This window comes from Anolis sagrei, chromosome X (genome assembly GCF_037176765.1).
Source record: "Anolis sagrei isolate rAnoSag1 chromosome X, rAnoSag1.mat, whole genome shotgun sequence".
NCBI lineage: Eukaryota > Metazoa > Chordata > Lepidosauria > Squamata > Dactyloidae > Anolis > Anolis sagrei.
Window position 1 is genome coordinate 54,199,198 of NC_090034.1, and position 26,876 is coordinate 54,226,073.

General features: G+C 45.3%; 2 protein-coding genes across 3 annotated transcripts in view; one reads left to right on the forward strand and one right to left on the reverse strand.

Moving 5' to 3' along the window:
• Positions 1 to 616: 616 nt before the first annotated feature.
• Positions 617 to 7,524, reverse strand: FAM174C (family with sequence similarity 174 member C). The gene is made up of 2 exons (XM_067473451.1): positions 7,144 to 7,524; positions 617 to 737 (listed from the first exon to the last, which is right to left on the reverse strand). Exons 1-2 carry the CDS (start codon positions 7,494 to 7,496, stop codon positions 617 to 619), a joined length of 474 nt encoding a protein of 157 aa, XP_067329552.1. The 5' UTR covers positions 7,497 to 7,524.
• Positions 7,506 to 26,876, forward strand: part of PLPP2 (phospholipid phosphatase 2) — a 28,315-nt gene continuing 8,944 nt past the window's right edge. The window contains exon 1 of one of the 2 annotated variants that reach the window (XM_060785008.2): positions 7,506 to 7,577. Coding sequence is in view for 1 of the 2 variants with exons in the window: in XM_060785007.2 (XP_060640990.2) it covers positions 17,916 to 17,967 (52 nt within the window). In the remaining variant the exon portion in view is untranslated. Of the gene's footprint in view, positions 7,578 to 17,773; positions 17,968 to 26,876 lie in introns of those variants that run through there. The other variant, XM_060785007.2, reaches the window with a different exon arrangement.

Consider the following 26,876-nt stretch of genomic DNA (forward strand, 5'->3'; position numbering starts at 1 on the left):
GAAATAATGTAAATGTAATAATAGGGTAAAATTAATGTAATAATAATAATAAATTAGAGTAAAATAATGTAATAACAATAAATAAAGTAAACTAATAAATGTAATAACAATAATAAAGTAAAATAATAATTATACTAATAATAAATAGAGTAAAAGAATAAATGTAATATTAACAATAATAGAGTAAAAGAATAAATGTAATAAAATAACAATAGAGTAAAAGAATGTAAATCTAATAACACTAATAATAAAGTAAAATAACAAATGTAATAACAAATGTAATAATAATGAATAGAGTAAAAGAATAAATGTAACAATAAAAATAGAGTAAAATAATAAATGTAATAAAATAATAATAGAGTAAAATAATGTAAATGTAATAATAACAACAACAACAACAACAGAGTAAAATAATAAATAATTTGACTGAAGTATAAGCCGAGGAGCGCTTTTTCAGCCAATAAAAAACTTGGCTTATACTGACTATATATGGTAGATAGAGTATGGAAGGAAAAAGAGAAAAGAAGGAAGGAAGGTAAGAAATATACAGGAAGGAAGGAATGGAAGAAAGGAAGGCCGGGCTGTACAACAAGTTGCATATCTTTATGGGGGACCCTCACCGCCGCAGGTTCCTGGACTCAAAGACGGTGTCCTCATCGCTCTCCAGGGAGGCCATCTCCATGGGGTCTTCGGCATTGGACAGAAGGCCGTATTTTTTGCGGGGAGGCGTCCGCGTCCTGAAAAAAAAGAAGGATCGCATTTGCCATCAGTGACTGCACAGGCCAGGATCTGACCCAGAGAAGCGAAAAACAACTTAAGAGGAGGAAATGCTGAAGAGATAGAAACAAATGTGGCATCTACACTGGGTTTTAACCTCACTTTAACTGTTTGCAAGATCTCGGGCCTCCTCTGCTTAAGGGAGTGGGCGCCTCATCAAAGAATGACTCCCAGAATCCACAGAGCACTAGAGCCAGGGCAGTTCAAGTGAGTGGGATCAAACTGCAACAGTACCACAGTGTAGAAGCCACAGTTCTGTTTATCACTTTCTGCCACATTCCGTCCTGTTTCACATACAAGGGATAAAAAAAATATTTTTTTTACAGAAATACATTTTAATACGTTTATTTATAGATATTTTGCAATGTTTATGTGTTTTAATTATGCTGTAACTTGCCTCGAGCCATAAGGAGAGATGGGTAAGAAATACTATTATTCCTGTGTTGTGGCCAGAATCACTAGGTTGTTGTGTGTTTTCTGGGCTGTCTGGCCATGTTTCAGAAGCATTCTCTCCTGACACTTATCGTGTCAGGAGAGAACCAAAACAGTTGTATTGCATTAAAAACAAACAAACAAACAAACAAAACACAAAGTTTGCAGACTTGGTATTCTATTAAATGTCCTTTGACCAGTATCTGGCCACTTGGAGTGCCTCTGGTGTTGCTGTAAGAAGGTCCTCCATTGTGCATGTAGCAGGGCTCGGGTTGCATTGCAGTAGGTGGTCTGTGGTTTGCTCTTCTCAGCACTCGCATATTGTGGACTCCACTTTGTAGCCCCATTTCATTAGGTTGGTTCTGCATCTTGTGATGCCAGAGCGCAGTCTGTTCAGCGCCTTCCATGTCGCCCAGTTTTCTGTGTGCCCAGGGGGGAGTCTCTCATTTGGTATCAGCCATTGATTGAGGTGATGGGTTTGAGCCTGCCACTTTTGGACTCTCGCTTGCTGAGGTGTTCCAGCAAGTGTCTCTGTAGATCTTAGAAAACTATTTCATGATTTAAGTCGTTGGCGTGCTGGCTGATACCCAAACAGGGGGTGGGCCGGAGATATCACTGCTTTGGTACTTTCACTATTGGAGGCCTGGTTTGACAAAGACAGTGCTTCCATATTATGCATGTGGTCTTTCCGCTACTAAGACCATTCCTGGAACTTTTGGTCGTTTCTGTTGTTTATCTCTGTGTGTTTCTTGGACACACAGCACATCACATTTCTTATCTCGGCACAGTTCATAGAGCAGTTGTTCTTTGGCAGCTGACATGCCTGCAATGTTGATTGAGATTTTTGTCATGGTTGGTCCTGAAAAGGTCCATTGGGTGGTTTGGTTGCATGCTGCAAGTCGCTTCTGGTCACTTCCGGAGTGAGAGAATTAGCTGTCTACAAAGATGTGCCCATGGGGCACCCGGATGTCTTGCAATCCTGAGGGGAGGCTTCTCTCATGTCCCCCATAGATGTGGGTGAAACATCAGGAGATAATGCTTCTGAAACACGGCCAGACAGCCCAGAAAACTCACAGAAACTCAGTGATTCTGGCCATGAAAGCCTTCAACAACTCCTCTCTCTCTCTCTCTTATCTATCTATCTATCTATCTATCTATCTATCTCATTCTCTATGTGTCATCTCTCTCTATCCTATCATCTCTCTCTCCCATCATGATCATGATCATCTTTCTCTTTCACCTGTTTTATCAATCATATCAATCAATCATATGTATCATATCTATCGGGGGACATGAGAGAAGCCTCCTCGCAGGATTGCAAGACATCTAGGCGTCCCCTGGGCTTTTCATCTCAAGAACAGAAAAGCATCCCAAGCTCTGAGAATTACCTGAGAAGGAATCCCACTGGAGCATTGCAACGCACCCAAATACCTGGGAGACACTCTGGACCGTGGTCTTACCTACAAGAAGCACTGCCTGAACATCAAGCAAAAAGTGGGTGCTAGAAACAATATCACACGAAAGCTGACTGGCACAACCTGGGGATCACAACTAGACACAGTGAAGACATCTGCCCTTGCGCTATGCTACTCTGCTGCTGAGTACGCATGCCCAGTGTAGAACACATCTCACCACACTAAAACAGTAGAAGTGGCTCTTAATGAGGCATGCCACATTATCACGGGGTGTCTGCGCCCTACACCACTGGAGAAATTACACTGTCTAGCCGGTATTGCACCACCTGACATCCGCCGGGAAGATGCAGCCAATAGTGAAAGGACCAAGGCAGAAACATCTCCAGCTCATCCCTTGTTTGGGTATCAGCCAGCACGTCAACGACTTAGTTTTCTAAGATCTACAGAGACACTCGCTGGAATACCCCAGCAAGCGAGAGTCCAAGAGTGGCAGGCTCAAACCCAGAACCTCAACCAATGGCTGATACCTAATGAAAGACTCCCCCCTGGGTACACAGAAGACTGGGCGACTTGGAAGGAGCTGAACAGACTGCGCTCTGGTACCACGAGATGCAGAGCCAACCTTAAGAAATGGGACTACAAAGTGGAATCCACAACATGCGAGTGTGGAGAAGAGCAAACCACTGACCACCTGCTGCAATGCACCCTGAGCCCTGCCACATGCACAATGGAGGACCTTTTGCGGCAACACCAGAGGCACTCCAAGTGGCCAGATACTGGTCAAAGGACATTTAATCAACTACCAAACTCGCAAATTTTATATTTTGTCTGTTTGTTTGTTTTGTTCTGTTAAAAATGTAATACAATTGACTGGTTGCCCTGACACGATAAATAAATAAATAAATAAAATCATGTCTATCAGCTCTATTATATCTCACTTTCTATCATCTCTCTCTCCTATCTATCTATCTATCTATCTATCTATCATCTCTTACTTACTTAGGTGATCCCTTGTTGTCCGAGTAGGATTGTCTTCCAAGATCAGTGTACTGATGGGTCTGTAGGTGACTGTAGAGCCCTATTCTTGATCTGCACGTTCTCCCGCAGTGAGGGCATTGGTTTCCAGGTGGAAAGTGGTCTCAGTCGGGGTTGGCTTGACGTGCCTTCCTCTTGGCACATTTCTTTCTTTCGCCCTCCGTTCGTGCCTCTTCAAATTCTACAGCACTGCTGGTCACAGCTGACCTCCAGCTGGAGCACTCAAGGGCCAGGGCTTCCCAGTTCTCAGTGTCTATGCCAGAGTTTTTAAGGTTGGCTTTGAGCCCATCTTTAAATCTCTTTTCGTGTCTTCCAACATTCCGTTTTCCGTTCTTGAGTTCGGAATAGAGCAACTGCTTTGGGAGACGGTGGTCGGGCGTCCGGACAATGTGGCCGGTCCAGCGGAGTTGATGGCGGAGGACCATCGGTTCAGTGATGGTGGTCTTTGTGTCTTCCAGCACACTGACATTTGTCCACTTGTCTTCCCAAGAGATTTGCAGGATTTTCCGGAGGCAGCGCTGATGGAATCGTTCCAGGAGTTGCACGTGACGTCTGTAGACTGTTCACATCTCGCAACCATATAGCAGGGTTGGGAGGACAATAGCTTTATAAACAAGCACCTTGGTATCCCTACAGATTTCCTACTCCTCAAACATTCTCTGCTTCATTCGGAAAAAATGTTGTATTCGCAGAACTCAGGCGGTGTTGTATTTCTTTGGTGGAGAGGTGGCTGCCAAGGTAGCGGAAATGGTCAACATTTTCTAATGTTACACCAATAAGGTGTATTTCTGGCATTGGAGAGGGATTGGCTGGTGAGTGCTGGAAGAGCACTTTGGTTTTCCCGATGTTCAATGACAGGCCAAGCTTCTCGTATGCTTCTGCAAAGGTGTTTAGAGTGGCTTTTAGGTCCTTGGAATGCGCACAGATGACATCTCTTATCATCTTTCTCTCTCATAACTTTTCTGTTACCTCTATCTATCACTTTCTCTCTCATCTCTATCAATCATATCTATCAATCTATTATATCTAGAGTATCTTGTTGTGAGGTCTGTTGCAAACTAGGCAAGTGGGGTTTATATGTCTATGGAATAATGTCCAGGGGGGAGAAAGAACTCTTGTTTGCTGGAGGCAACTGTGAATGTTGCAACAGGCCAGCTTTATTAGCACTGAAAGGCCTTGCAGCTTCAAAGCCTAGTTGCTTCCTGCCTGACGGAATCCTTTGTTGGAGGGTGTTAGCTGGCCCTGCCCCCCAGCAGCATAGCCCCACCCACTGAGTGCATGGCCCCGCTCACTTTAGCATATCCTAGTGGGTGAGTGGCCCCGCCCACGGCCGCATAGCCACGTCCACTGAAGGTGTGGCCCGGGATTTATTTATCGTGTCAGTGCAACCAGTTGATTATATTACATTTCTAACAGAACAAAACAAGCAAACAGACAAATACAAAATTTGCGAGTTTGGTAGTTGATTAAATGTCCTTTGACCAGTATCTGACCACTTGGAGTGCTTCTGGTGTTGCCGCAAGGAGGTCCTCCATTGTGCATGTGGCAGGGCTCAGGTTGCATTGCAGCAGGTGGTCAGTGGTTTGCTCTTCTCCACACTCACATGTCGAGGATTCCACTTTGTAGCCCCATTTCTGAAGGTTTGCTCTGCATCTCGTGGTGACAGAGCGCAGTCTGTTCAGCACCTTCCAAGTCGCCCAGTTTTCTGTGTGCCCAGGGGGGAGTCTCTAATTTGGTATCAGCCATTGGTTGAGGTTCTGGGTTTGAGCCTGCCACTTTTGGACTCTGGCTTGCTGAGGTGTTCCAGCAAGTGTCTCTGTAGATCTTAGAAAACTATTTCTAGATTTAAGTCGTTGACGTGCTGGCTGATACCCAAACAAGGGATGAGCTGGAGATGTCTCTGCCTTGGTCCTTTCACTATTGGCTGCTACTTCTCGGTGGATGTCAGGTGGGGCAATACCGGCTAAGCAGTGTAATTTCTCCAGTGGTGTAGGGCGTAGGCACCCCGTGATAATGTGGAATGTCTCATTAAGAGCCACATCCACTGTTTTAACGTGGTGAGATGTGTTCCACACTGGGCATGCGTACTCAGCAGCAGAGTAGCACAGCGCAAGGGTAGATGTCTTCACTGTATCTGGTTGTGATCCCCAGGTTGTGCCAGTCAGCTTTCGTATGATATTGTTTCTAGCACCCACTTTTTGCTTGATGTTCAGGCAGTGCTTCTTGTAGGTAAGAGCACGGTCCAGAGTGACTCCCAGGTATTTGGGTATGTTGCAATGCTCCAGTGGGATTCCTTCCCAGGTGATCTTCAGAGCTCGGGATGCTTGTCTGTTCTTGAGATGAAAGGCACATGTCTGTGTTTTAGATGGGTTGGGGATCAGCTGGTTTTCCCTGTAGTAGGCAGTAAGAGCACCTAGAGCAGGGGTCCTCAAACTAAGGCCCGGGGGCCGGATGCGGCCCTCCAAGGTCATTTACCCGGCCCTCGCTCAGGGTCAACCTAAGTATGAAACTATTTGAAAGCACACAATAACAACAACAATCCTATCTCATCAGCCAAAAGCAGGCCCACACTTTCCATTGAAATACTAATAAGTTTATATTTGTTAAAATTATTCTTAATTTTAATTATTGTATTGTTTTTAAAATGTTTTTGCACTATAAATAAGATATGTGCAGTGTGCATAGGAATTCATTCGTACTTTTTTTTAATTATAATCTGGCCCGCCAACAGTTTGAGGGACTGTGACCTGGCCCTCTGCTTAAAAAGTTTGTGGACCCCTGACCTAGAGCTTCGGAGAGCTTCTGTTCTACCATCTCAAAGCTCCCTGCTTGAGCAGTAATGGCATGATCATCAGCATAGATGAAGCTCTCTGTCCCTTCTGGCAGTGGAGACTTCTCTCATGTCCCCCCCCCCAACCGGATAGACCTACTAGGCGCGTGGCCCCGCCTCCAGCAGCATAGCCCCGCCCACTGAGCGCGCGGCCCCGCCCCAGCAGCATAGACCAAATGAGCGTATGGTCCCGAGCCCAGCAGCATAGCCCCGCCCACTGAGCGCGTAGCCCTGCCCCAGCAACATAGACCTGAGGGCGTGGCCCCGCCCACTGAGTCGTGACCCGCCCCAACTTCATAGACCTACTTAGCGCGTGCCCCGAAGCCCCGCCCACTGTACGCGTAGCTCCGCCCAAGTAGCATAGACCTACTGAGCGCATGGCTCCTCCCCCAAGCAGCATAGCCACACCCACTGAGCACGTGGCCCTTCCCCAGCAACACAGAGAAACAGAGACACGCCCACTAGGGGGCGTGACCCACCCCAACTTCATAGACATACTTAGCGCGAAGCCCCGCCTACTGTAAACGTGGCCCCGCCCCAGCAGTATAGACCAACTGTGCACGTGTTCCCGCCCCCAGCAGCATAGCCACGCCCACAGCGCGTGCCCCCGGCCACTGAGCGCGTGCCCCCGCCCACTGAGCGCCCCTTCCTCACCGCAGCGCGCGGCCCCCGAGGTAGTAGAGCAGCCCGATGCCGGCCAGGACGGCGATGACGTAGAGCGCGCGGTGGAGCGCCGAGAGCCTCAGCCGCGAAGGCGGTGACGTCAGCGAGGACCCGGATGTGGCCGGCGTCGAGAGCGCGGTGGGCGCCGGCCCCGCCTGCCCACCTCCCGAAGTCTCGTTCGAGGCCTCTCCCGCCGCGGCTGCCACCAACGCCAGAGCCAGGAACAGCGCTTCTACTGCCGCCGCCATTCGGGAAACCAAAAACCCAGAAAGCGGCCTCCTGCGGAGGAAGTGGCGGCGGGGACACTTTGGGAATGGACCGACTTCCGGTTGTGGGCTCACCATAGAGTGGCGGCGGCTAGAGCAGATGGGAAGCTTCCTTAGTGCGGCTATAGAAAGGAGGCCTACAGAGATGGAGCGTTTTAGGTACCCTGCGTGCGTGCGGCCTCTAGAGGGCGCCCTTGTAGAAAAATACGCGCGTCAGTGAGGGCCGGCCTGGGCAAACTTGGGCCCTCCAGGTGTTTTGGACTTCAACTCCCACAATTCCTAACAGCCTCAGGCCCTTTCCTTCCCCCCTTTAGCCGCTGTCAGGAATTGTGGGAGTTGCAGTCCAAAACACCTGGAGGGCCCAAGTTTGTGCATGCCTGACCTATGGCTCACCAGGTGCTGGACTACAACTCCTGCCTGCCTCATCATTACAGCTGATGGGAGTTGTGATACAAGGCTGCTGAGTGTTAAGTTTCATCCCTGCACTGCACAAGTCTTTGTTTCATCAAGTTTCTAGTCCCCAATGAGTAGCTAGACTAGAGGCAGGGCCAAGCTTGGGGATTCCTTTCCCCACCTTCCTGGGCATGGATTGCTGTGAGTTTTCCGGGCTGTCTGGCCATGTTCCAGAAGCATTCTCTCCTGACGTTTGGCCCACATCTATGGCACGCATTCTCAGGTTGTGAGGCCTGTTGCAAATGAGGCAAGTGGGATTTATATATCTGTGGAATAATGTCCAGGGCGAGGGAAAGAAGTCTTGTCTGTTTGAGGCAAATGTGAATGTTGCATTTGACCATCTTGATTAGCATTGAATGTCCTTGCAGCTTCAAAGCCTGGCTGATTCCTACCTGGGGGAATGATGAAATGCTGGACCACTTTTAACAACCACCATGTGAGGTTTATATATCTGTGGGATAATGTCCAGGGTGGGAGAAAGAACTCTTGTCTGCTGAGACAAGTGTAAATCGGCCAGGGGTGGGCTGGTTGATTGGTTTGTGTTGATCATTAATACATCATTGGAGCAGGGGATTTTTCCATCTCAACTAAAACAGGCTGTGGTTCGACCACTCCTGAAAAAGGCCTTCCTTGACTCCACGGTGTTGAACAGTTACAGACCAATCTCCAACCTCCCTTTTTTGGGCAAGGTGCTGGAGCGGGTGGTCGCCTCCCAGCTCCAGGGCTTTCTGGACATCAATTACCTGGACCAGTCACAGTCTGGTTTCAGGCCTGGCCATGGCACCGAGACAGCTTTGGTCACCTTGGTGGATGACCTCCGTAGGGAACTGGACAGGGGGAGTGTGACTCTGTTGGTTCTCTTGGCTCTCTCAGCGGCTTTCGATACCATAGATCATCGTATCCTTTTGGGACGACTCTCTGGGATGGGCCTTGGGGTTCTGTTGTGGCTCCAATCCTTCCTGGAGGATCATTCCCAGATGGTGAAGCTGGGAGACGCCTGCTCAGACCCCTGGCCTTTGACCTGTGGGGTCCCGCAAGGCTCCATTCTGTCTCCCATGCTTTTTAACATCTACATAAAACAGCTGGGAGAGGTCATCTGGAGTTTTGGAGTTGGGTGCTATCTCTATGCAGATGACACGCAACTCTACTACTCTTTTCCACCTAATTCCAAGGAAGCCCCTCGGGTGCTGGATGAGTGTCTGGCCACTGTGGCTGTCTGGATGAGGAGGAACAAGCTGAAGATCAGTCACGACAAGACAGAGGTCCTCTTGGTCGATCGTAAACCGGATCAGGGTATAGGGTGGCAACCTGTGTTGGAAGGGGTTGCACTCCCCCTGAAGTCACAGGTCCGCAGTTTGGGCGTCCTCCTCGACTCATCACTTACGCTTGAAGCTCAGGCGTCGACGGTGGCTGGGAGGGCCTTCGCACAATTAAGACTTGTGCGCCAACTGCGACTGTACCTCGTGAAGGCGGATCTGGCCAGAGTGGTCCATGCCTTAGTCACCTCCAGATTAGACTACTGTAATGCACTCTACGTGGGGCTGCCCTTGAAAATAGCCCGGAAATTCCAACTGGTTCAATGGGCAGCGGCCAGATTGTTAACTGGTGCTCCTTACAGAGAGAGATCAACCCTTCTGTTTAAGGAGCTCCATTGGCTGCTGTTAATTTTCCGGTCCCAATACAAGGTGCAGGTGCTTACCTACAAAACCCTAAACGGTTTGGGACCTGCCTACCTGCGTGACCGCATTTCGGTGTACGAACCCACACGATCTCTTCGATCTTCCGGAGATGCCCTGCACTCGATCCCACCTGCATCACAAGCGCGATAGGTGGGGACAAGGGACAGGGCCTTCTCTGTGGTGGCTCCTCGACTCTGGAACTCACTCCCCAAGGATATCAGGCAGGCCCCAATGTGGGCATTCTTTAGGAAAACGTGGCTGTTTCAGTGTGCCTTCTCAGAATAGGAAACTACAAGCACTTTGTCCTAAATGCACTTTACTAGAGATCTAGGTCTGTCCGCATGCCCTACCTATTCGCCAAAATACCTATCCATTTTTACCCGGTCATGCCCAGCTTTTTAAATTTTTTAACCATTACATCTGGCCCTGGCATTGGTTTTAATTGTGTCGTGTTTATTGCTAATGTTTACTGTTTGATTTTTATTTACTGCTGTTTTGTTGTTGTCTTTTATTGTTGTATTGGTCTCGGCCTATTGTAAGCCGCACCGAATCCTTTGGGAGATGGTAGCGGGGTATAAATAAAGGTTTATTATTATTATTATTATAAATGTTGAAATTGTCCAGCTTGATTAGCACTGAATAGCCTTGCAGCTTCAAAGTCTGGCTGCTTTCTGCCTGGGGGAATTGTGAAAAGCTCGACCACTCTTAACAACCACCATGTGAGGTTTATATATCTGTGGGATAATGTCCAGGATGGCAGAAAGAACTCTTGTCTGCTTGAAACAAGTGTAAATGTTGCAATTGGCCAGCTTGATTAGCACCAAATAGCCTTGCAGCTTCAAATCCTGGCTGATTCCTACCTGGGGGAATGATGAAATGCTGGACCACTCCTAACCACCATGTGAGGTTTATATATCTGTGGGATAATGTCCCGGGTGGGAGAAAGAACTCTTGTCTGCTTGAGACAAGTGTAAATGTTGCAACTGGCCAGCTTGATTAGCACTGAATAGCCTTGCAGCTTAAGCCTGGCTGCTTTCTGCCTGGGGGAATTGTGAAATGCTCGACCACTCTAACAACCATCATGTGGGGTTTATATATCTGTGGAATGATGTTCAGGGTGGGATAAAGACCCTCAGCCACAAAAACGAAGTTTCTGAAGTAAATCTACTTTCAAAATATGAACCACTCAATTAAACAAGAAATAACTCTTGTGAAACCAGGAACAGAAAAAATGACAAATTTGGTTACATAGTGTAGTTTAGGCTCCAGCTTTCCTACCTCAAAAACGTAGTTGTTTTGTTTGTTTTCAAATACACATTTGAAACTTTTAAGCTAGACTGCTGCTCTAATTGCTTCCACACACAAATGCTTGATTGGTTGCTGATCCCCCTTCATCCTTCCTGCTTTAACTGTCTTGTGTCCATATTTTGATATTTCTTTTAAAAGACCAAAAGAAATGTGTCGTTTTTTGCCCCAACGTTTGCATTGCAAATATACATTTCTGACCTACATGCGATTAGGAAGATAGGAGTCCGTTTGCTCCAAAAGTATGCAGTTGGACCCATTTCCCAGGACAGGGAAACCGAGTCCTTCCCTCAAAACACCTTGTAAAAGAATCCAGAGCAGTTTTGGTACTATTCTCTGTAGCTTTTCTTGAAAAAAAAATCATGTATGATCCTGATGTTGAACATGAATTTGGGAGGATCCAGAACACCTGGTGAGACAGCAAGCACCAAGGAAGATTTTTCTCTAATTTTCCAAATAAGGTCTCACCAAGTTGAAGGAAAGCCACCAAAGTGTTTATTTCATTCCAGCTGGAACGGATGACGACTGCATGAGTGATTTGATTTTGCTTTTCCTTTATGGCAGAAGGAGGTTGGACTGGATGGCCCTTGGAGGTCTCTTCCAACCCCAGGATACTATTATTATTATTATTATTATTATTATTATTATTGAGAGTCTGAATGACCATCTGTCACGAGTGCTTTGATTGTGCTTTTCCCTTATGGCAGTAGGAGATGGGAGGAGATTCCATCTGAACATGAGGAAGAACTTCCTGACTGTGAGAGCAGTTCAGCAGTGAAACTCTCTGCCCCGAAGCGTGGTGGAGGCTCCTTCTTTGGAAGCTTTTAAACAGAGGCTGGATGGCCATCTGTCAGGGGTGATTTGAATGCAACATTCCTGCTTCTTGGCAGGGGGTTGGACTGGATGGCCCATGAGGTCTCTTCCAACTCTTTGATTCTATGAGGTCTCTTGCAACTCTAGGATTCTATTATTATTATTATTACTAAGGAGAGTCTGAATGACCTTCTGTCACAAGTGCTTTGATTGTGCTTTTCACTTATGGCAGGAGGAGGTTGGACTGGATGGCCCTTGGAGGTCTCTTCCAACCCCAGGATATTATTATTATTATTATTATTATTATTATTATTATTATTATTATTATTAAGGAGAGTCTGAATGACCATCTGTCACGAGTGCTTTGATTGTGATTTTCCTTTATGGCAGGAGGAGGTTGGACTGGATGGCCCTTGGAGGTCTCTTGCAACCCTACGATTCTATTATTACTATTATTATTATTGACACAAAAGCACAGTTTGTCACAGCAAACAAGATCCATATGTTGGTTTTTGTATCACAAGTCGAACACTTCCCAAGCGTCTAGGACTGTATGATGTATTTTCGAATGATGCGCGCAGATCCAAGTCAGGTGGCCTTTTGCAGTTGACAGATTGTGATTTTGTCGATGTTTATTGTTTCCAAATGCCGGCTAAGATCTTTTGGCACGGCATCCAGTGCGCCAATGACCACTGGGACCACCTGTACTGGTTTATGCCAGAGCCTTTGCAGTTTGATTTTGAGGTCTTGATAGCGGCTGAGTTTTTCCTGTTGTTTTTCCTCAATGCAACTGTCACCAGGGCCGTAGCCAGAAAAAAAAATTCGGGAGGGGTTGAAATTTCCGGGGCGAGGGGGTTGAAAATTTCACGGGGTGGGGGGGTGGGGTTGAAACCTGCCTCCTAGCTCACGCTGAAGCAAAGAGCACAGCAGGGGGCAGAGCAGCCTTCAATAGCCTGTAGCTCCGCCCCTGTCAACCACTTCCACCAAGTCTGGCCTCCTTAATGAGAGCATTCAACACACACACACCCAACTTCAGGCCTGCAGCGAGGGTTTTTTTTTTTTAGGGGTTCAAAGGCACGGACTTCAGGTGGCAGAGTATTCCAGAGAATAAATTGTCAATATTTAAGGCCTTGCATGGTCTGGGGCCGATGTACCTGAGGGACCACCTCACCTCCTACCAACCCCAGAGATCCCTCCGTTCTAAGGACCAAGATCTATTGGAAATTCCCAGTTTCAAGACCGTGCGTCTAACAGCAACCAGGCACAGAGCCTTTACAGCAGTGGCACCATCACTCTGGAATACTCTGCCACCTGAAGTCCGTGCCTTGCGGGGCTTATCAGCTTTCTACAGGGCATGTAAGACATATCTGTTTCAACGGGACTTTGATCTCTGATATTGTTATTTTTAAATTGTTTTAAATTGTTTTTAAATTGTGTCCAATTTATCCTGTTCTTGCAAGCCGCTCCGAGCCCCAGGGGAGTGGCGGCATATAAGTTCGAATAATAAATAAATAAATATTTGCTTGAGATAGTGCTTGCAGTTCTGGAGGGATTCTTAATTTTTTGCATCTCATAGACTTAGCATGGGGATTTGGTTAACCAGTTAAAAGTCATGAGTAAACTGGGTTTTTTAAAAAACATCTGAAACATTTGGGGGGGGGGGGAGTTTGAACCCCTAAAACACCCCGCCCCCCTCGCTACAGGCCTGACTGTCACCCAGTATGGCAACATCAATAACCAAGACTTTTTTTCTTTTCTACAATCATGATGTCTGGTGTGATGTGTTCCAAAACTTTGCCAGTCTGGATTCGAAAGTCCCACAGTATTTTTGCATGTTCATTTTCCACGACCTTTGCGGGTTTATGATCCCACCAATTATTTACTGCTGGCAGGTGGTACTTGTGACATAAGTTCCAGTGAATCATCTGGGCCACAGAGTTGTGTCTTTGTTTGTAGTCCGTCTGTGGATTTTCTTGCAACAGCTGAGGAGATGATCCATGGTTTCATCACCTTCCTTGCACAATCTGCATTTTGGGTCATCCGTTGATTTTTCAATCCTGGCCTTAATTGCATTGGTTCTGATGGCTTGCTCCTGGGCTGCAAGAATCGGGCCTTCTGTCTCCTTCATCACTGTTCCATTCATGAGCCATAACCAGGTCTTCTCCTTGTCAACTTTTCCTTCAATCTTCTCAAGGAACTGCCCATGTAAGGCTTTGTTATGCCAGCTGCCAGCTCTGGTTTGGAGTGCATTTTTCTTGTACTGACTCTTTGTCTGCTGTGCTTTGAGAAGTTATTATCATCATTATTATTATTATTATTATTATTATGGAGAGTCTGAATGACCATCTGTCATGAGTGCGTTCATTGTGCTTTTCCCTTATGGCAGGAGGAGGTTGGACTGGATGGCCCTTGGACGTCTCTTACAACTTGGAGGTCTCTTGCAACTCTAGGATTCTATTATTATTATTATTATTATTATTATTAAGGAGAGTCTGAATGACCATCTGTCACGAGTGCTTTCATTGTGCTTTTCCTTTATGGCAGGAGGAGGTTGGACTGGATGGCCCTTGCAGGTCTCTTGCAACCCTAGGATTCTATTATTATTATTATTATTATCAAGGAGAGTCTGAATGACCATCTGTCGCAAGTGCTTTGATTGTGCTTTTCCCTTATGGTAGGAGGAGGTGGGACTGGATGGCCCTTATTTATTTATTTATTTATTTCGTGTACTTCTACCCTGCCCTTCTCAACCCCCGAGGGGGGACTCACCTGGAGGTCTCTTGCAACTCTAGGATTCTATTCTTCTTCTTCTTCTTCTTATTATTATTATTATTACTATTGAGAGTCTGAATGACCATCTGTCACAAGTGCTTTGATTGTGCTTTTCCCTTATGGTAGGAGGAGGAGGGACTGGATGGCCCTTGGAGGTCTCTTGCAACCCTAGGATTCTATTCTTCTTCTTCTTCTTCTTCTTCTTATTATTATTATTATTATTATTATTATTATTAAGGAGAGTCTGAATGACCATCTGTCACAAGTGCTTTGGTTGTGCTTTTCCCTTATGGCAGGAGGAGGTTTGACTGGATGGCCCTTGGAGGTCTCTTGCAACCTTAGGATATTATTATTATTAAGGAGAGTCTGATTGACCATCTGTCACGAGTGCTTTGATTGTGCTTTTCCCTTATGGCAGGAGGAGGTTGGACTGGATGGCCCTTGGAGGTCTCTTGCAACCCTAGGATATTATTATTATTATTATTAAGGAGAGTCTGATTGACCATCTGTCACGAGTGCTTGGATTGTGCTTTTCCCTTATGGCAGGAGGAGGTTGGACTGGATGGCCCTTGGAGGTCTCTTGCAACCCTAGGATATTATTATTATTATTATTATTATTATTATTATTAAGGAGAGTCTGAATGACCATCTGTCACGAGTGCTTTGATTGTGCTTTTCCCTTATGGCAGGAGGAGGTTGGACTGGATGGCCCTTGGAGGTGTCTTGCAACCCTAGGATTCCATTACTGTGAATTCTTCCCAAATCCCTTCAGTATTTTCTGTTGATCATGGAGGTTCTGTATGCCAAGTTTGATCCAGATCTGTCATTCATGGGGGTCTTAGTGGTCTGTGGAAGTCAGAGCTGAATTGGTTGAAGGTATTGCAAATCCCATCATGCGTTGTTCTTATTCCCTCATAATCATAATCACTATGATTTAATTATGTTTAATTCATAACAATGAAAATATATCCTGCATGTCAGATATTTATACTACGATTCATTACAGTTATGAAGTATCAACAAAAATAATTTTATGGTTGGGGGTCACCACAACATGAGGAACTGCATTAAGGGGTCGCGACATTAAAAAGGTTGAGAACCACTGCATTAAAGGGACCAATGTCTGCACAGGGCTGACCCCCTATTGATATATACAGCATGACATCATCTTAGCTGTGTGCCCATTAAAAGGACCAACTACCGCACACGGCTGCCCTCATGTGGCTGTATGTAGCCCAGTGCTTTAATATTGACACAAGATGGAACCCTTGTATAACAAGTTGGCATTTCAATATATAGAGATGCAGCAGAAGCCTTAGCATGAATATATTTGCATTTTTTTTGTAGATCAGGCAAGGTTTTAGTTTTTTACTATGCTGAAAAATACAATAAAGTGATATCACGGCTGCAATACCTGTCCTATTTTTATTCTTGCTGTCATTACAATAATAACATATTTTACATGCTTTGAAGTTGGGAGGATCTCCTTGAGGCTCTCTAGTCCAACCAGAAAAGAGACAGGAAAAAAAGGGCGAGGCCCTCACTGATTGAAAACTCCCTGCAAATTCTATAGCCCTATTTCTCCATAAACCTGATAATATCCTGGCCATCTGTCGGGAGGGCTTTGATGGTGTCTTCTAATCTGGAAAAGGGGTTGGACTGGATGACCACGGGAGTCTCTTCCAACTCTATGAGTGTAATAAAAATAATACTAATAACAAGAATGTGGTGCTATCTTCCAGCTTGGCAGAAAGGGGTTGGACTGGATGGCCTTTGGAGTCTCTTCCAACTCTGTGAGTCCAATAATCTATCTATACACATAATAAAAGGGAAAATATGTATGTGTGTATGTGACTGGGGTGCCTACTTACACAAACAACGTCCTGCCTACACAAACAGCTGTAGCTCCCACTACTCAGGAGACACCAAAGGCCCTCCCTCCAATTACATTGCAGGTTATAGTACGCTACATAAAAAAGAGGTCTGCCAATGTCCTCCACAAGCACCATCCTGCCCATCACCAAGTGAAGGCTTTCATACGGGGACAATTCCAACCTAGATTTTCTTCACCACAGACATCCCAGTGTTTCTGACTCTCTCCATTGGTGTGGAATTTGCATGATCCCACCCACTGCCTCTCCCTTAAACCTTTCCTATTCTTTTCCACGGCACACAGTAAACAGAAGAATTAATCAGCAACTGAACATACTAGAGAGGTTTGGGGAGAATTCACGACGATTTATAGGAGTTGTAGCTACTGGGATGTATAGTTCACCTGCAAACTAAGAGCACTTTGAACTCCACCAACGATGGACCAGGAACTAACTTGGCACACAGAACCTCCATGACCAACAAAAAATACTGGAGGTCTTTGGAGGGATTTCTAGGAGTTGTAGTTCACCTACATCCAGAGCGCACTATGAACCCAAACAATGATGGATTTGGAACAAAACTTGGCATGCATACCTGATATGCCCAAATTTGAATACTGGTGAGTTTTGAGGGGAATAGGCCGGGGCATTTTGGAGTTGGGGTCCTGGGATTTATAGTTCACCTGCAATCAATGAGCCATTTGAACTCCACCTGAGAGGGAATTGAACCAAACTTGGCACACAGAGCCCCCATGGCCAGCAAAAAATGGTGGAGGTCTTTGGGGGAAATTCAACTTGATTTGGGGGAGTTGTAGTTCACCTACTTACAAAGAGCACCGTAAACCCAAACGCCAATGGATCTGGACCAAACTTAGCATGCATACCCAATATTTCAAAATTTGATTCCTGGAGGAGCTTGGGGGGAACTGACCTTCCTTTCTGGGAGTTGTAGTTCACCCACAACCAAAGAAATTGTGACCACCACCAATGATGGACCTGGATCAAACTTGGCACACAGAACCTCCATGGCCAACTCAACCTACTCGAGGGGTTTGAGAGGACTGATTCACCATAGTGGGACTTGTAGTTTACCCTTCAGCCAGAAAGCACACTGAACCCCACCGATGATGCATCTAGAGCACACTTACTCAACATAACCTTCAAATAGTGATGGAGTTTTGGGGGGTTAGCCTGGCATGGCGTGAGTTGTAGTTCACCCAGAACCTCATGCATTCTGTAGTTCACTCAGAACCTCCATGACTAACTCAACCTGGAGGGGTGTGAGGGGGCTGACTCACCATAGTTGGAGTTGGAGTTTACCCTGTGGCTGGATGGTGTCCTCCTGCATGGCAGAAAGAAGGGGGTTGGACTGGATGGCCTTTGGGGACCCCTTCCTAGCCAAGGGTTCTGTAAGCAAAGGGCAAGGGCGGCTCCAAGCCCAGCCCCGACTTTGGTCGGCTCCTCCTTCTCCTCGATCCCTCCTCCTTCCCGTCCCTTCCGAGATCCTCCCCACAAGCTCAGGATCCTCTCCTGTGATCCTTTGGGATCTCCTGCCTTCCTCCTCCTCGGGACCGGGCATGTGATCCCCTCTCCAGAAAGGGACCATGGAGCGCCCCAAGATCTTCGTGGTGGTGGACTGCCTTTGCCTGCTGCTTGGTAAGCAAATAAAAGGAGGCTCTTTTTGTCATATTCCCTTCTTCTCCCCCAGCCAAAAAGTCCAAGGGAAGAGTTTCCTTTGCATCCCTCTTGCCAAAAAGTTTGGAGAACTTTGGAAGGACTTTAGAAGGAAAAAAAGAAAGGTAGCTTCACTCTGTCCCTTTTGGAAAGGCATGTCACACCCACTCCCCCTATTTCTATAATCAATAACATGGGGAAAGTCAATTATTTCATTGTCCAAAATGCATAAGTTTGTAGGTGAACTACAACTCACATCATGCCAGGTTCACTCCGAACAACTCCATCAGCCCTTAAAGTTTGTTATGTTGGGAAAGTTTGCTCTAGATGCATCATCGGTGGGGTTCAGTGTGCTCCCTGGCTGCAGGGTGAACTACAACTCCCACTATGGTGAGTCAGTCCCCTCAAACCCCTCCAGTCAGTTTGAGTTATTCATGTGGGTTCTGTGTGCCAAGTTGGGTCCAGGTCCATCATCAGTGGAGGTCACAATTTCTCTGGTTGTGGGTGAACTACAACTCCCAGAAAGGAAGGTCAGTTCCCCCCAAACCCTTCTAGTCATCAAATGTTGGCATATCGAGGATGTGTGCCTAGTTTGGTCCAGATCCATTGGAGTTTGGGTTCACTGTGCTCTCTGGATATAGGTTAACTACAACTCCCCCAAATCAAGGGGAACCCCCCCCCCCAAAGACCTCCAGTATTTTCTGCTGGTCATGGGGACTCTGTTTGATCCAATTCCATCTCTAGGGAATGTTAGAGAGGTCATTGATTGCAAGTGAACTATAAATCCCAGTACTTACAAGTCCGAAATGCCCAGGCCAATTCCTCTCAAAATGCACTAGTATTCAAATTTGGGCATATTGGGTATGCATACCAAGTTTGGTCCAGATCCATCATTGTTTGGATTCATAGTGCACTCTGGATGCAGGTGAACTACAATTCCTCTAAATCCCTCCAAAGACTTCCAGTGTTTTTTCTTGGTCATGGGGGTTCTGTGTGCCAAGTTAGTTCCAGGTTCATTTTTGGTGGAGTTCAGAGTGCAGTTCTTAGACTGCAGGTGGACTATACATTCCAGTAACTACAACTCCTATAAATCATGGTGAATTCTCCTCAAACTCTTCCAGTATGTTCAGTTGCTGATTAATTCCTGTTTGCTGTGTGCCATGGAAAAGAATAGGAAAGGGTTAAGGAAGAGGCACTACAACTTTCACTATGGTGAGTCAGTCCCCTCCAATCCCTTCAGTAGGTTGAGTTAGTCATGGGGGTCTGTGTGCCACGTATGGTTCAGGTCCATCATCAGTGGTGGTCACAATTTCTCTGATTGTGGATGAACTACAACTCCCAGAAAGGAGGGTCAGTTCCCCCCAAACTCCTCTAGTCATCAAATTTCAGCATATCAAGGATGTGTGCTAGTTTGGTCCAGATCCATCGGTGTTTGGGTTCACAGCGCTCTCTCTGGATGTAGGTGAACTACAACTCCCCCAAATCAAGGTGAATTTCCCCCAAAAGACCTCCAGTATTTTTTTGCTGGTCATGAGGGCTCTGTGTGGCCCAATTCCATCTCTAGTGGAGTTAGAGAGCTCATTGACTGCAGGTGAGCTATACATCCCAGGAACTACAACCCCATAATGTCCAGGCCAAGTCCCCTCAAAACCCACCAGTACTCAAATTTGGGACTATTGGGTATGCATGCCAAGTTTGGTCCAGATCCATAATTGGTTGGGTTCATAGTGCACTCTGAATGCAGGTGAACTACAAGTCCTATAAATCCCTCCAAAGACCTCCAGTATTTTTGTTGCTCATGGGGATTCTGTGTGCCAAGTTAGTTCCAGGTCCATTGTTGGTGGAATTCAAAGTGCTCTTAGACTGCAGGTGGACTATACATCCCGGGACCTAGAACTCCTATAAATTACTGTGAATTCTCTCCAAACCTCTCTAGTGTGTTCAGTTGCTGATCAATTCCTCTGTTTGCTGTGTGGCATAGAAAAGAGTAGGAAAAGTTTAAGGGAGAGGCAGTAGGTGAGATCATGTAGATTCCACACCAATGGAGAGAGTCAGAAACACTAGGATGTCTGTGGTGGAGGAAGCACATGAAATCTAGCATGGAATTGTCCCCGTATCAAAGCCTCCACTTGGGAGGTGGGCAGTATGGTGTTGGCGGAGGATATTGGCAGGGCTCTTGGACATGTTCATGGAGCTCACTATAACCTGCAATGTGATTGGAGGGAGGGCCATTGGTGTCTCCTGAGAAGTGGGAGCTAGAGCTAATTGTGGAGGCAGGAGCTTGTCTGTGTATGTGGACACCCATCCGCTCGTACATACATATTTTCACTTTTATTATGTGTATTGGTAGATTATTATTTGCATTAATATATTTATTGTTATTAGTAGTAGTGTATGCATTTATTTATTTGGAAACCACTTCTGATCTCAAGGCCAATTGCTTATATTATTATTATCATTATTATTATTATTATTATTATTATTATTATTATCATTATTATATACAAAACAAGATGAGTACACAGCAAGCAAGATCACTCTGCTGCCTTTTGTATTGGGTCACACGTTGGACACTTCCCAAATGTCTAGGACTGTGTGATGTATTGGTGCATAACACATGTAGATCCGAGGAGGGTGGCCTTTTGCAGCTGACAGATGGTAATTTTGTCAGTGCCGATTGTTTTTAAGTGCAGACCAAGGTTTTTAGGCACTGCACCCAGTGTGCCAATCACCACTGGGACCACCTTGACTGGCTTGTGGCAGAGTCTTTGCAGTTCGATCTTTAAATCCTCATATCGTGTCAGCTTTTCAGTTGTTTTAGTTTAGGTCAAGGTCTTTATTATTATTATTATTAGTAGTAGTAGTAGTAGTAGTAGTAGTATATGCACTTATTCATTTGGAAACGACTTCTTGAGAAAAGAAAGACACAACTAAAACCCTCCCAACAAATGGCCATACAGCCTCTTTGTAAAAACACCCAAACATCTCAAGCATAATAATAACGACGACAACAACAACAACAATAATAATAGAACTGCAAAGATAGATCTGGAAAGACTCTGGAACAAGCCAGTCAAGGTGGTCCCAGTGAATATTGGCACACTGGGTGCAGTGCCTAAAGACCTTGGCCTGCACTTATAAACAATCGGTGCTGACAAAATTATCATCTGTCAGCTGCAAAAGGCCACCCTACTTGGATCTGCACACATTATTCACCAATACATCACACAGTCCTAGACACAGGGATCTTGTTTCCTGTGTAGTAATCTTGTTGTGTATCTAATAATAATAATAATAATAATAATAATAATAATAATAATAATACGCAGCAATTGGCTGTGAGATCAGAATGACTCTGGCAAAAGAAAGACACAACTAAAGCCCTCCCGACAGATGGCCATCTGCAGCACCTATTGGCCCTAAATGCAGGATGATGGACTTTGTAGTCCAACGATACAGCACTGTATTTGCCTTTATAGGAGGAAGTTGCCTTCATGACAAGCTCAGACAAGGCTTTGGTTTCTCTTTTCCGGGAAGATGGCAATCGGCTACCTTTGCTCCGTTGCCTAGAGCCTTCTTGGCTTTTATGGCGCTCCGAAGTCCCTCCTTCTTCAGATCCGCTGAACCATGCTAAAACTTTCCTTTTAAAAAATAAAATAATATGTATCTGGCAGGAAAGCAAAGGGTTGGGTACATATTTCTGGCTTCGCCGAGAAATTTCCTTCTCTTCACAAAATGGGATTCGGTCATCTTGGAAAGGTTGGAAGTGAACGCGCTTGACTGATTTGCAGGCTTGGAAGGGACCCTAAGGGCCAATCAAGGCAGAAAGGCACAACTAAAGCCCTCCTGACAGATGGCCATCCACCCTCTACGTTAAAAAAAAAAAACCCTCCTGAGACCCCAAGCATAGTCTATACACATAATAAAAGTGAAAACGTGTATGTATGTGTGTGTGTGGCTGGGTTGTCCACTTACACAGACAGGCACAGACTGGTCTTTGCAGTCCAGTCTGACCTGGAGGGCAATTTCTGGCCAATGTTTTTTGTTTTAGACCAGTCTTGTAGGACCAAAAAGTCAAATGATCTATACACATAATAAATGTATACACACAATAAAAGTGAAAATATGTATGTGTGTATGTGGCTAGAGTGTCCATTACAAAAACAGGGTTCTGCCTCCACAAACAGCTATAACTCCCACTACTCAGAAGACACCAAAAACCCTCTCTTCCAGTGACAATGCAGGTTATACAGAGCACCATGTACATGCCCAAGAGACCTGCCAATGTCATCCACAAACACCATCTTGCTCACCTCTCAATTGAAGGCTTTCATTCTGGGACAATTTCATCCTAGATGTTATGTGTTTCCTCCACCACAGACATCCCAGTGTTTCTTACTCTCTCTAGTGGAATTTGCATGACCCTGCCCACTACCTCTCCCATAACACTTTCCTATCCTTTTCTATGGTACACAACAAACAGAAGAATTAATCAGCAACTGAGCATACTGGAAGAGTTTGAGGAGAATTCACCATGATTTATAGGAGTTGTAGGTATTGGGATGTATAGTTCATCTGCAAGCCAAGAATTGCATTCTGAACTCCACCAACAATGGACCTGGAACTAACTTGGCACACAGAACCCCTATGACTAAGAAAAAATAGTGGAAGTCTTGGGAGGGATTTGTAGGAGTTGTAGTTCACCTACATCCAGAGTGCACTGTGAACCCAAACTTGGACCAAACTTGGCACACATATCTGATATGCTCAAATTTGAATACTGGTGGGCTTTGAGAGGAATTGGCCTGGACATTTTGGAATTGTGGGTACTGGGATTTATAGTTCATCTGGAATCAATAAGCATTCTGAACTCCACCAAAGATGGAATTCGACCAAACTTGGCACACAGAGCCCCCATGACCGGGAAAAAATTACTGGAGGTCTTTGGGGAAAATTCACCTAGATTTGGGGGAGTTGTAGTTCACCTACATCCAGAGAGCACTGCGAACCCACACACTGATGGATCTGGACCAAACTTGGCAAACAGACCTCATATGTTGAAATTTGATTACTAGAAGGGTATGGGAAAAAAGTGGCTTTACTTTCTGGGATTTGTAGTTCACCCACAACCAGAGAAACTGTGACCTTCACTAATGATGGACCTGGACCAAACTTGGCACCAGAACCCCCACGACTAACTCAACCTCTTGGAGGGAATGGAGGGGACTGACTCACCATAGTGGGAGTTGTAGTTTACCCTGCAGCTTGAGAGAACACTGAACCCCACCGATGATGCATCTAGACTCGCAGCAGTACTCAACCTGTGGGTCCCCAGATGTTTTGGCCTCCAACTCCCAGAACTCCTAACAGCTGGTAAACTGGCTGGGATTTCTGGGAGTTGTAGGCCAAAACACCTGGGGACCCACAGGTTGAGAAGCATTGATCTAGAGCAAACTTGCCCAACATAACAAACTTTCAGGACTGATGGAGTTTCTCGGGGTGAACTTGGCATGATGTGAGTTGTAGTTCACCCACAACCTTATGCATTTTGTACAATTAAGAAATAACTTTTTCAAATACCCCAGGCAATGCCAGGTACCCAAGCTAGTAGTAGTAGTAATGCTAATAATATAGTAATTGTATCTTCCAGCTTGGCAGAAGGGGGTTGGACTAGATGGCCTTTGGAGTCTTTTCCTACTCTATGAGTCTAATCATCATAATCATGACTTTTTCAAATAACCCGGGCAACTCCAGGTGCCCAAGCTAGTAATAATAATAATAATATACAATTGCCGTGAGATGAGAATGGCTCCCTAAAAGGAAAGACACACAAGTTAAACCCTCCCGACAGATGGCCACCCAGCTTCTGTATCCCAGACAGAATAGTAATAATAATAATAATAATAATAATAATAATGAAATGCAATGGGTCATGAGCTAGAATGACTCCCCCAAAAGAAAGACACAACTAAATCGCTACCAACAGATGGCCTTGCCGATTTGGACAGGGATGCCTTTCCAGTCCGGTGGCCTCTTTTTCCTTTCCATGAGGTTTTAAAAATAAATGTTAAGTGCCGTTAAGTATATAGCGCCTTTTTAAAAAAGGCCTGTGTGGTTCTATAAATAATGCCTGCAGGATGTGGAGGTGGGCTGAGCGAGGGCTCAGTCCGTGCTCAGAATACCTCTGACTACAATTCAATCCGGAGCCTGATTGCAAGGGCAGCCTTTCTTGGGAAACCGACCAGACCATTCAGTGCTGTGTTTTGTTTTTTTCCTCCTGGTTCAAAGTGACGCCAAAGAGCAGGCCTTTCTCTGGAATGAAGACTTTCCACCTGGTTGGGCTGAGCAACCCAGTTAGGTCAAGCCGGGGGACTACAACTCTCAGAAAACACAGCCCACAGTGAGGAATGATGGGAGTTGTAGTCCCGCAGATCCCGGAGGCCCCTGTGAATGTTGCCTTTGGGTTTGTAATGAATGTTTAAACCCAGATTTCCCTATAATTCGACCCTTTGCCCATTGTATTGTCGAAGGCTTTTATGGCCTGAATCACTGGGTTGTTGTAAGTTTTTCGGGCTGTATAGCCATGTTCCAGAAGCATTCTCTCCTCATGTTTCGCCTGCAGCTATGGCAGGCATCCTCAGAGATTGTGAGGTCCTCTGAGGATGCCTGCCATAGATGCAGGTGAAACATCAGGACAGAATGCTTCTGGAACATGACCATACAGCCTAAAATACTTACAACAACTCATTGCCCATTGATTGTGACTCCATACAACTCCCTTTCAATCTCCTTCCTTACCTTCATTCCTATCTTCCTTCTTTCCTTCCTCTCTCCATTCTTTCCTTTCTTTTTCAACTTCCTACCTTCCTGCCTGCCTTCTTTCTTTATTTCCTCCCTCCATTCTTTCCTTTCTTTCCTCCTTTCTCAATAATAATAATAATAATAATCATCATCATCATCATCATCTTATAATATAATAATAATTATTTTATTTCTTGCCCACCTCTCCCTTGGCCTCTCCCTCCCTATCTTTTATTCATTCTTTCTGTCCTTCCTCCTTTCCTAACCTCCTTCCTTCCTTCTTTCTTTCTTTTCTTTCTCCCTTCCTTCTTTCCTATCTTCCTTCTTTTATTCCTGTCTTCTTTCTTTCCTTCATCTTTCTCTTCCTTTGTTCCTCCCTCCTTAACTTCCTTCCTCTATTCTTTCTTTCTTTCTTTCTTTCCTCCCTCCTTTCCTAACTTCTTCCCTTCTTCCCTTCCTTTCTTCTTTCCTGTCTTCCTTCTTTTTTTCCTGCCTTCTTTCTTCCTTCCCTCTCTCCCTTCCTAACCTTCTCCCTTCTATCCTTCCTTCTTTCCTATCTGTCTTTTTTCTTCCTGCCTTTCTTTCCTCCCTCTTTTCCTTCCTTCAATCCTTCCTTGCCTCCTTCCTCCTTAACTTCCTTCCATCTTCCTTCTTTTCTTCTTGCCTTCTTTCTTTCCCCCTTCTCTCCCTTCCTTCTTTCTGTCTTCTTTCCTTCCCTCCCTCTCTCCCTTCCTAACCTTCTCCCTTCTTTCCTTCCTTCTTTCCTTCAATCTCTCCCTCCCTCTCTTTTTCTCTCTCTCTCCCTGGAAGTACAGCAAACCCTTGGCTTAACTGACTGCACTGCCTCTCCTCCTTTCCTCTCCTTATTTTGGTTTTCTTCCACAGAACCTAACCTCCTAACAAAGACTTGTAAGGCGGAAAAATGTCACCCTCTTTTTAGCTCTTCCAAACAATCGACTGGCCTTTTTTACTCTCCACCAAAATAGGAAACAAGGGGAAGGCAAGACACCTCTCCTCTGTCCCTTAAAATAACCACTGCAATTTAAACCAAGTCCTTAAAAAGATCTCCAGAGGTTTAATTTTAAAGGAGGGCACAGTTACGACACAGGCTTTTTTGGGGGGTGTGGAACCTATATTTTGACTTTGTGGACACATTAAGAAAGGAAAACAGGAAGGGGTCAGACTAGATGGCCCTTGGGATTCCCTTCCCACTCTTGTATGTTTATGTTTTAATGTACACTTTTGTTGCTGCACTATAACTATGTTTTAATAAATCATCTTTTACATATATTTGACTATGTAGTGCCCTGTCTCGAGCTGAAAGGAGAAGTGGGAAATAAATAAAACAACAACCACAATTATTATTATTATTATTATTATTATTATTATTATTATTATTATTATACACTATCTTGGGTTATTTGAAAAACTCAATTTTCTAATTGTACAAAATGCATAAGGTTGTGGGTGAACTACAGTTCCCACCAAGCCAGGTTAACCCAGTTCTTAAAGTTTGTTATGTTTGGCAAGTTTGCTCTGGATGCATCATCGGTAGGGTTCAATGGGCTTGCTAGTCGCAGAGTCAACTACAACACTATGGTGAGTCAGTCCCCTCAAACCTCTCCAGTAAGTTGAGTTAGTCATGGGGGTTCTGTGTGCCAAGTTTGGTCCAGGTCCATCATCGGTGGAGGCCACAGCTTCTCTGGTTGTGGGTGAACTACAACTCCCAGAAAGAAAGATCACTCCCCCCAAACCCCTCCAGGATTCAAATTATGGCATATCAGGTCTGTATGCCAAGTTTGGTCCAGATCCATCGGTATTTGGGTTAAAAGTTCTCTTTTGTTGTAGGTGAACTACAACTCCTCCAAATCAAGGTGAATTTTCCCCAAAGACCTCCAGTGTTTTTTGCCAGTCATGGGGGCTTTGTGTGCCAAGTTTGGTCCAATTCCATCTTTGGTGGAGTTCAGAGTAATGATTGATTGCAGGTGAACTATAAATCCCAGTACCTACAACACCATAACATCCAGGCCAATTCCCCTCAAAACCCACCAGTATTCACATTTGGGCATATCGGGTATGCATGCCAAGTG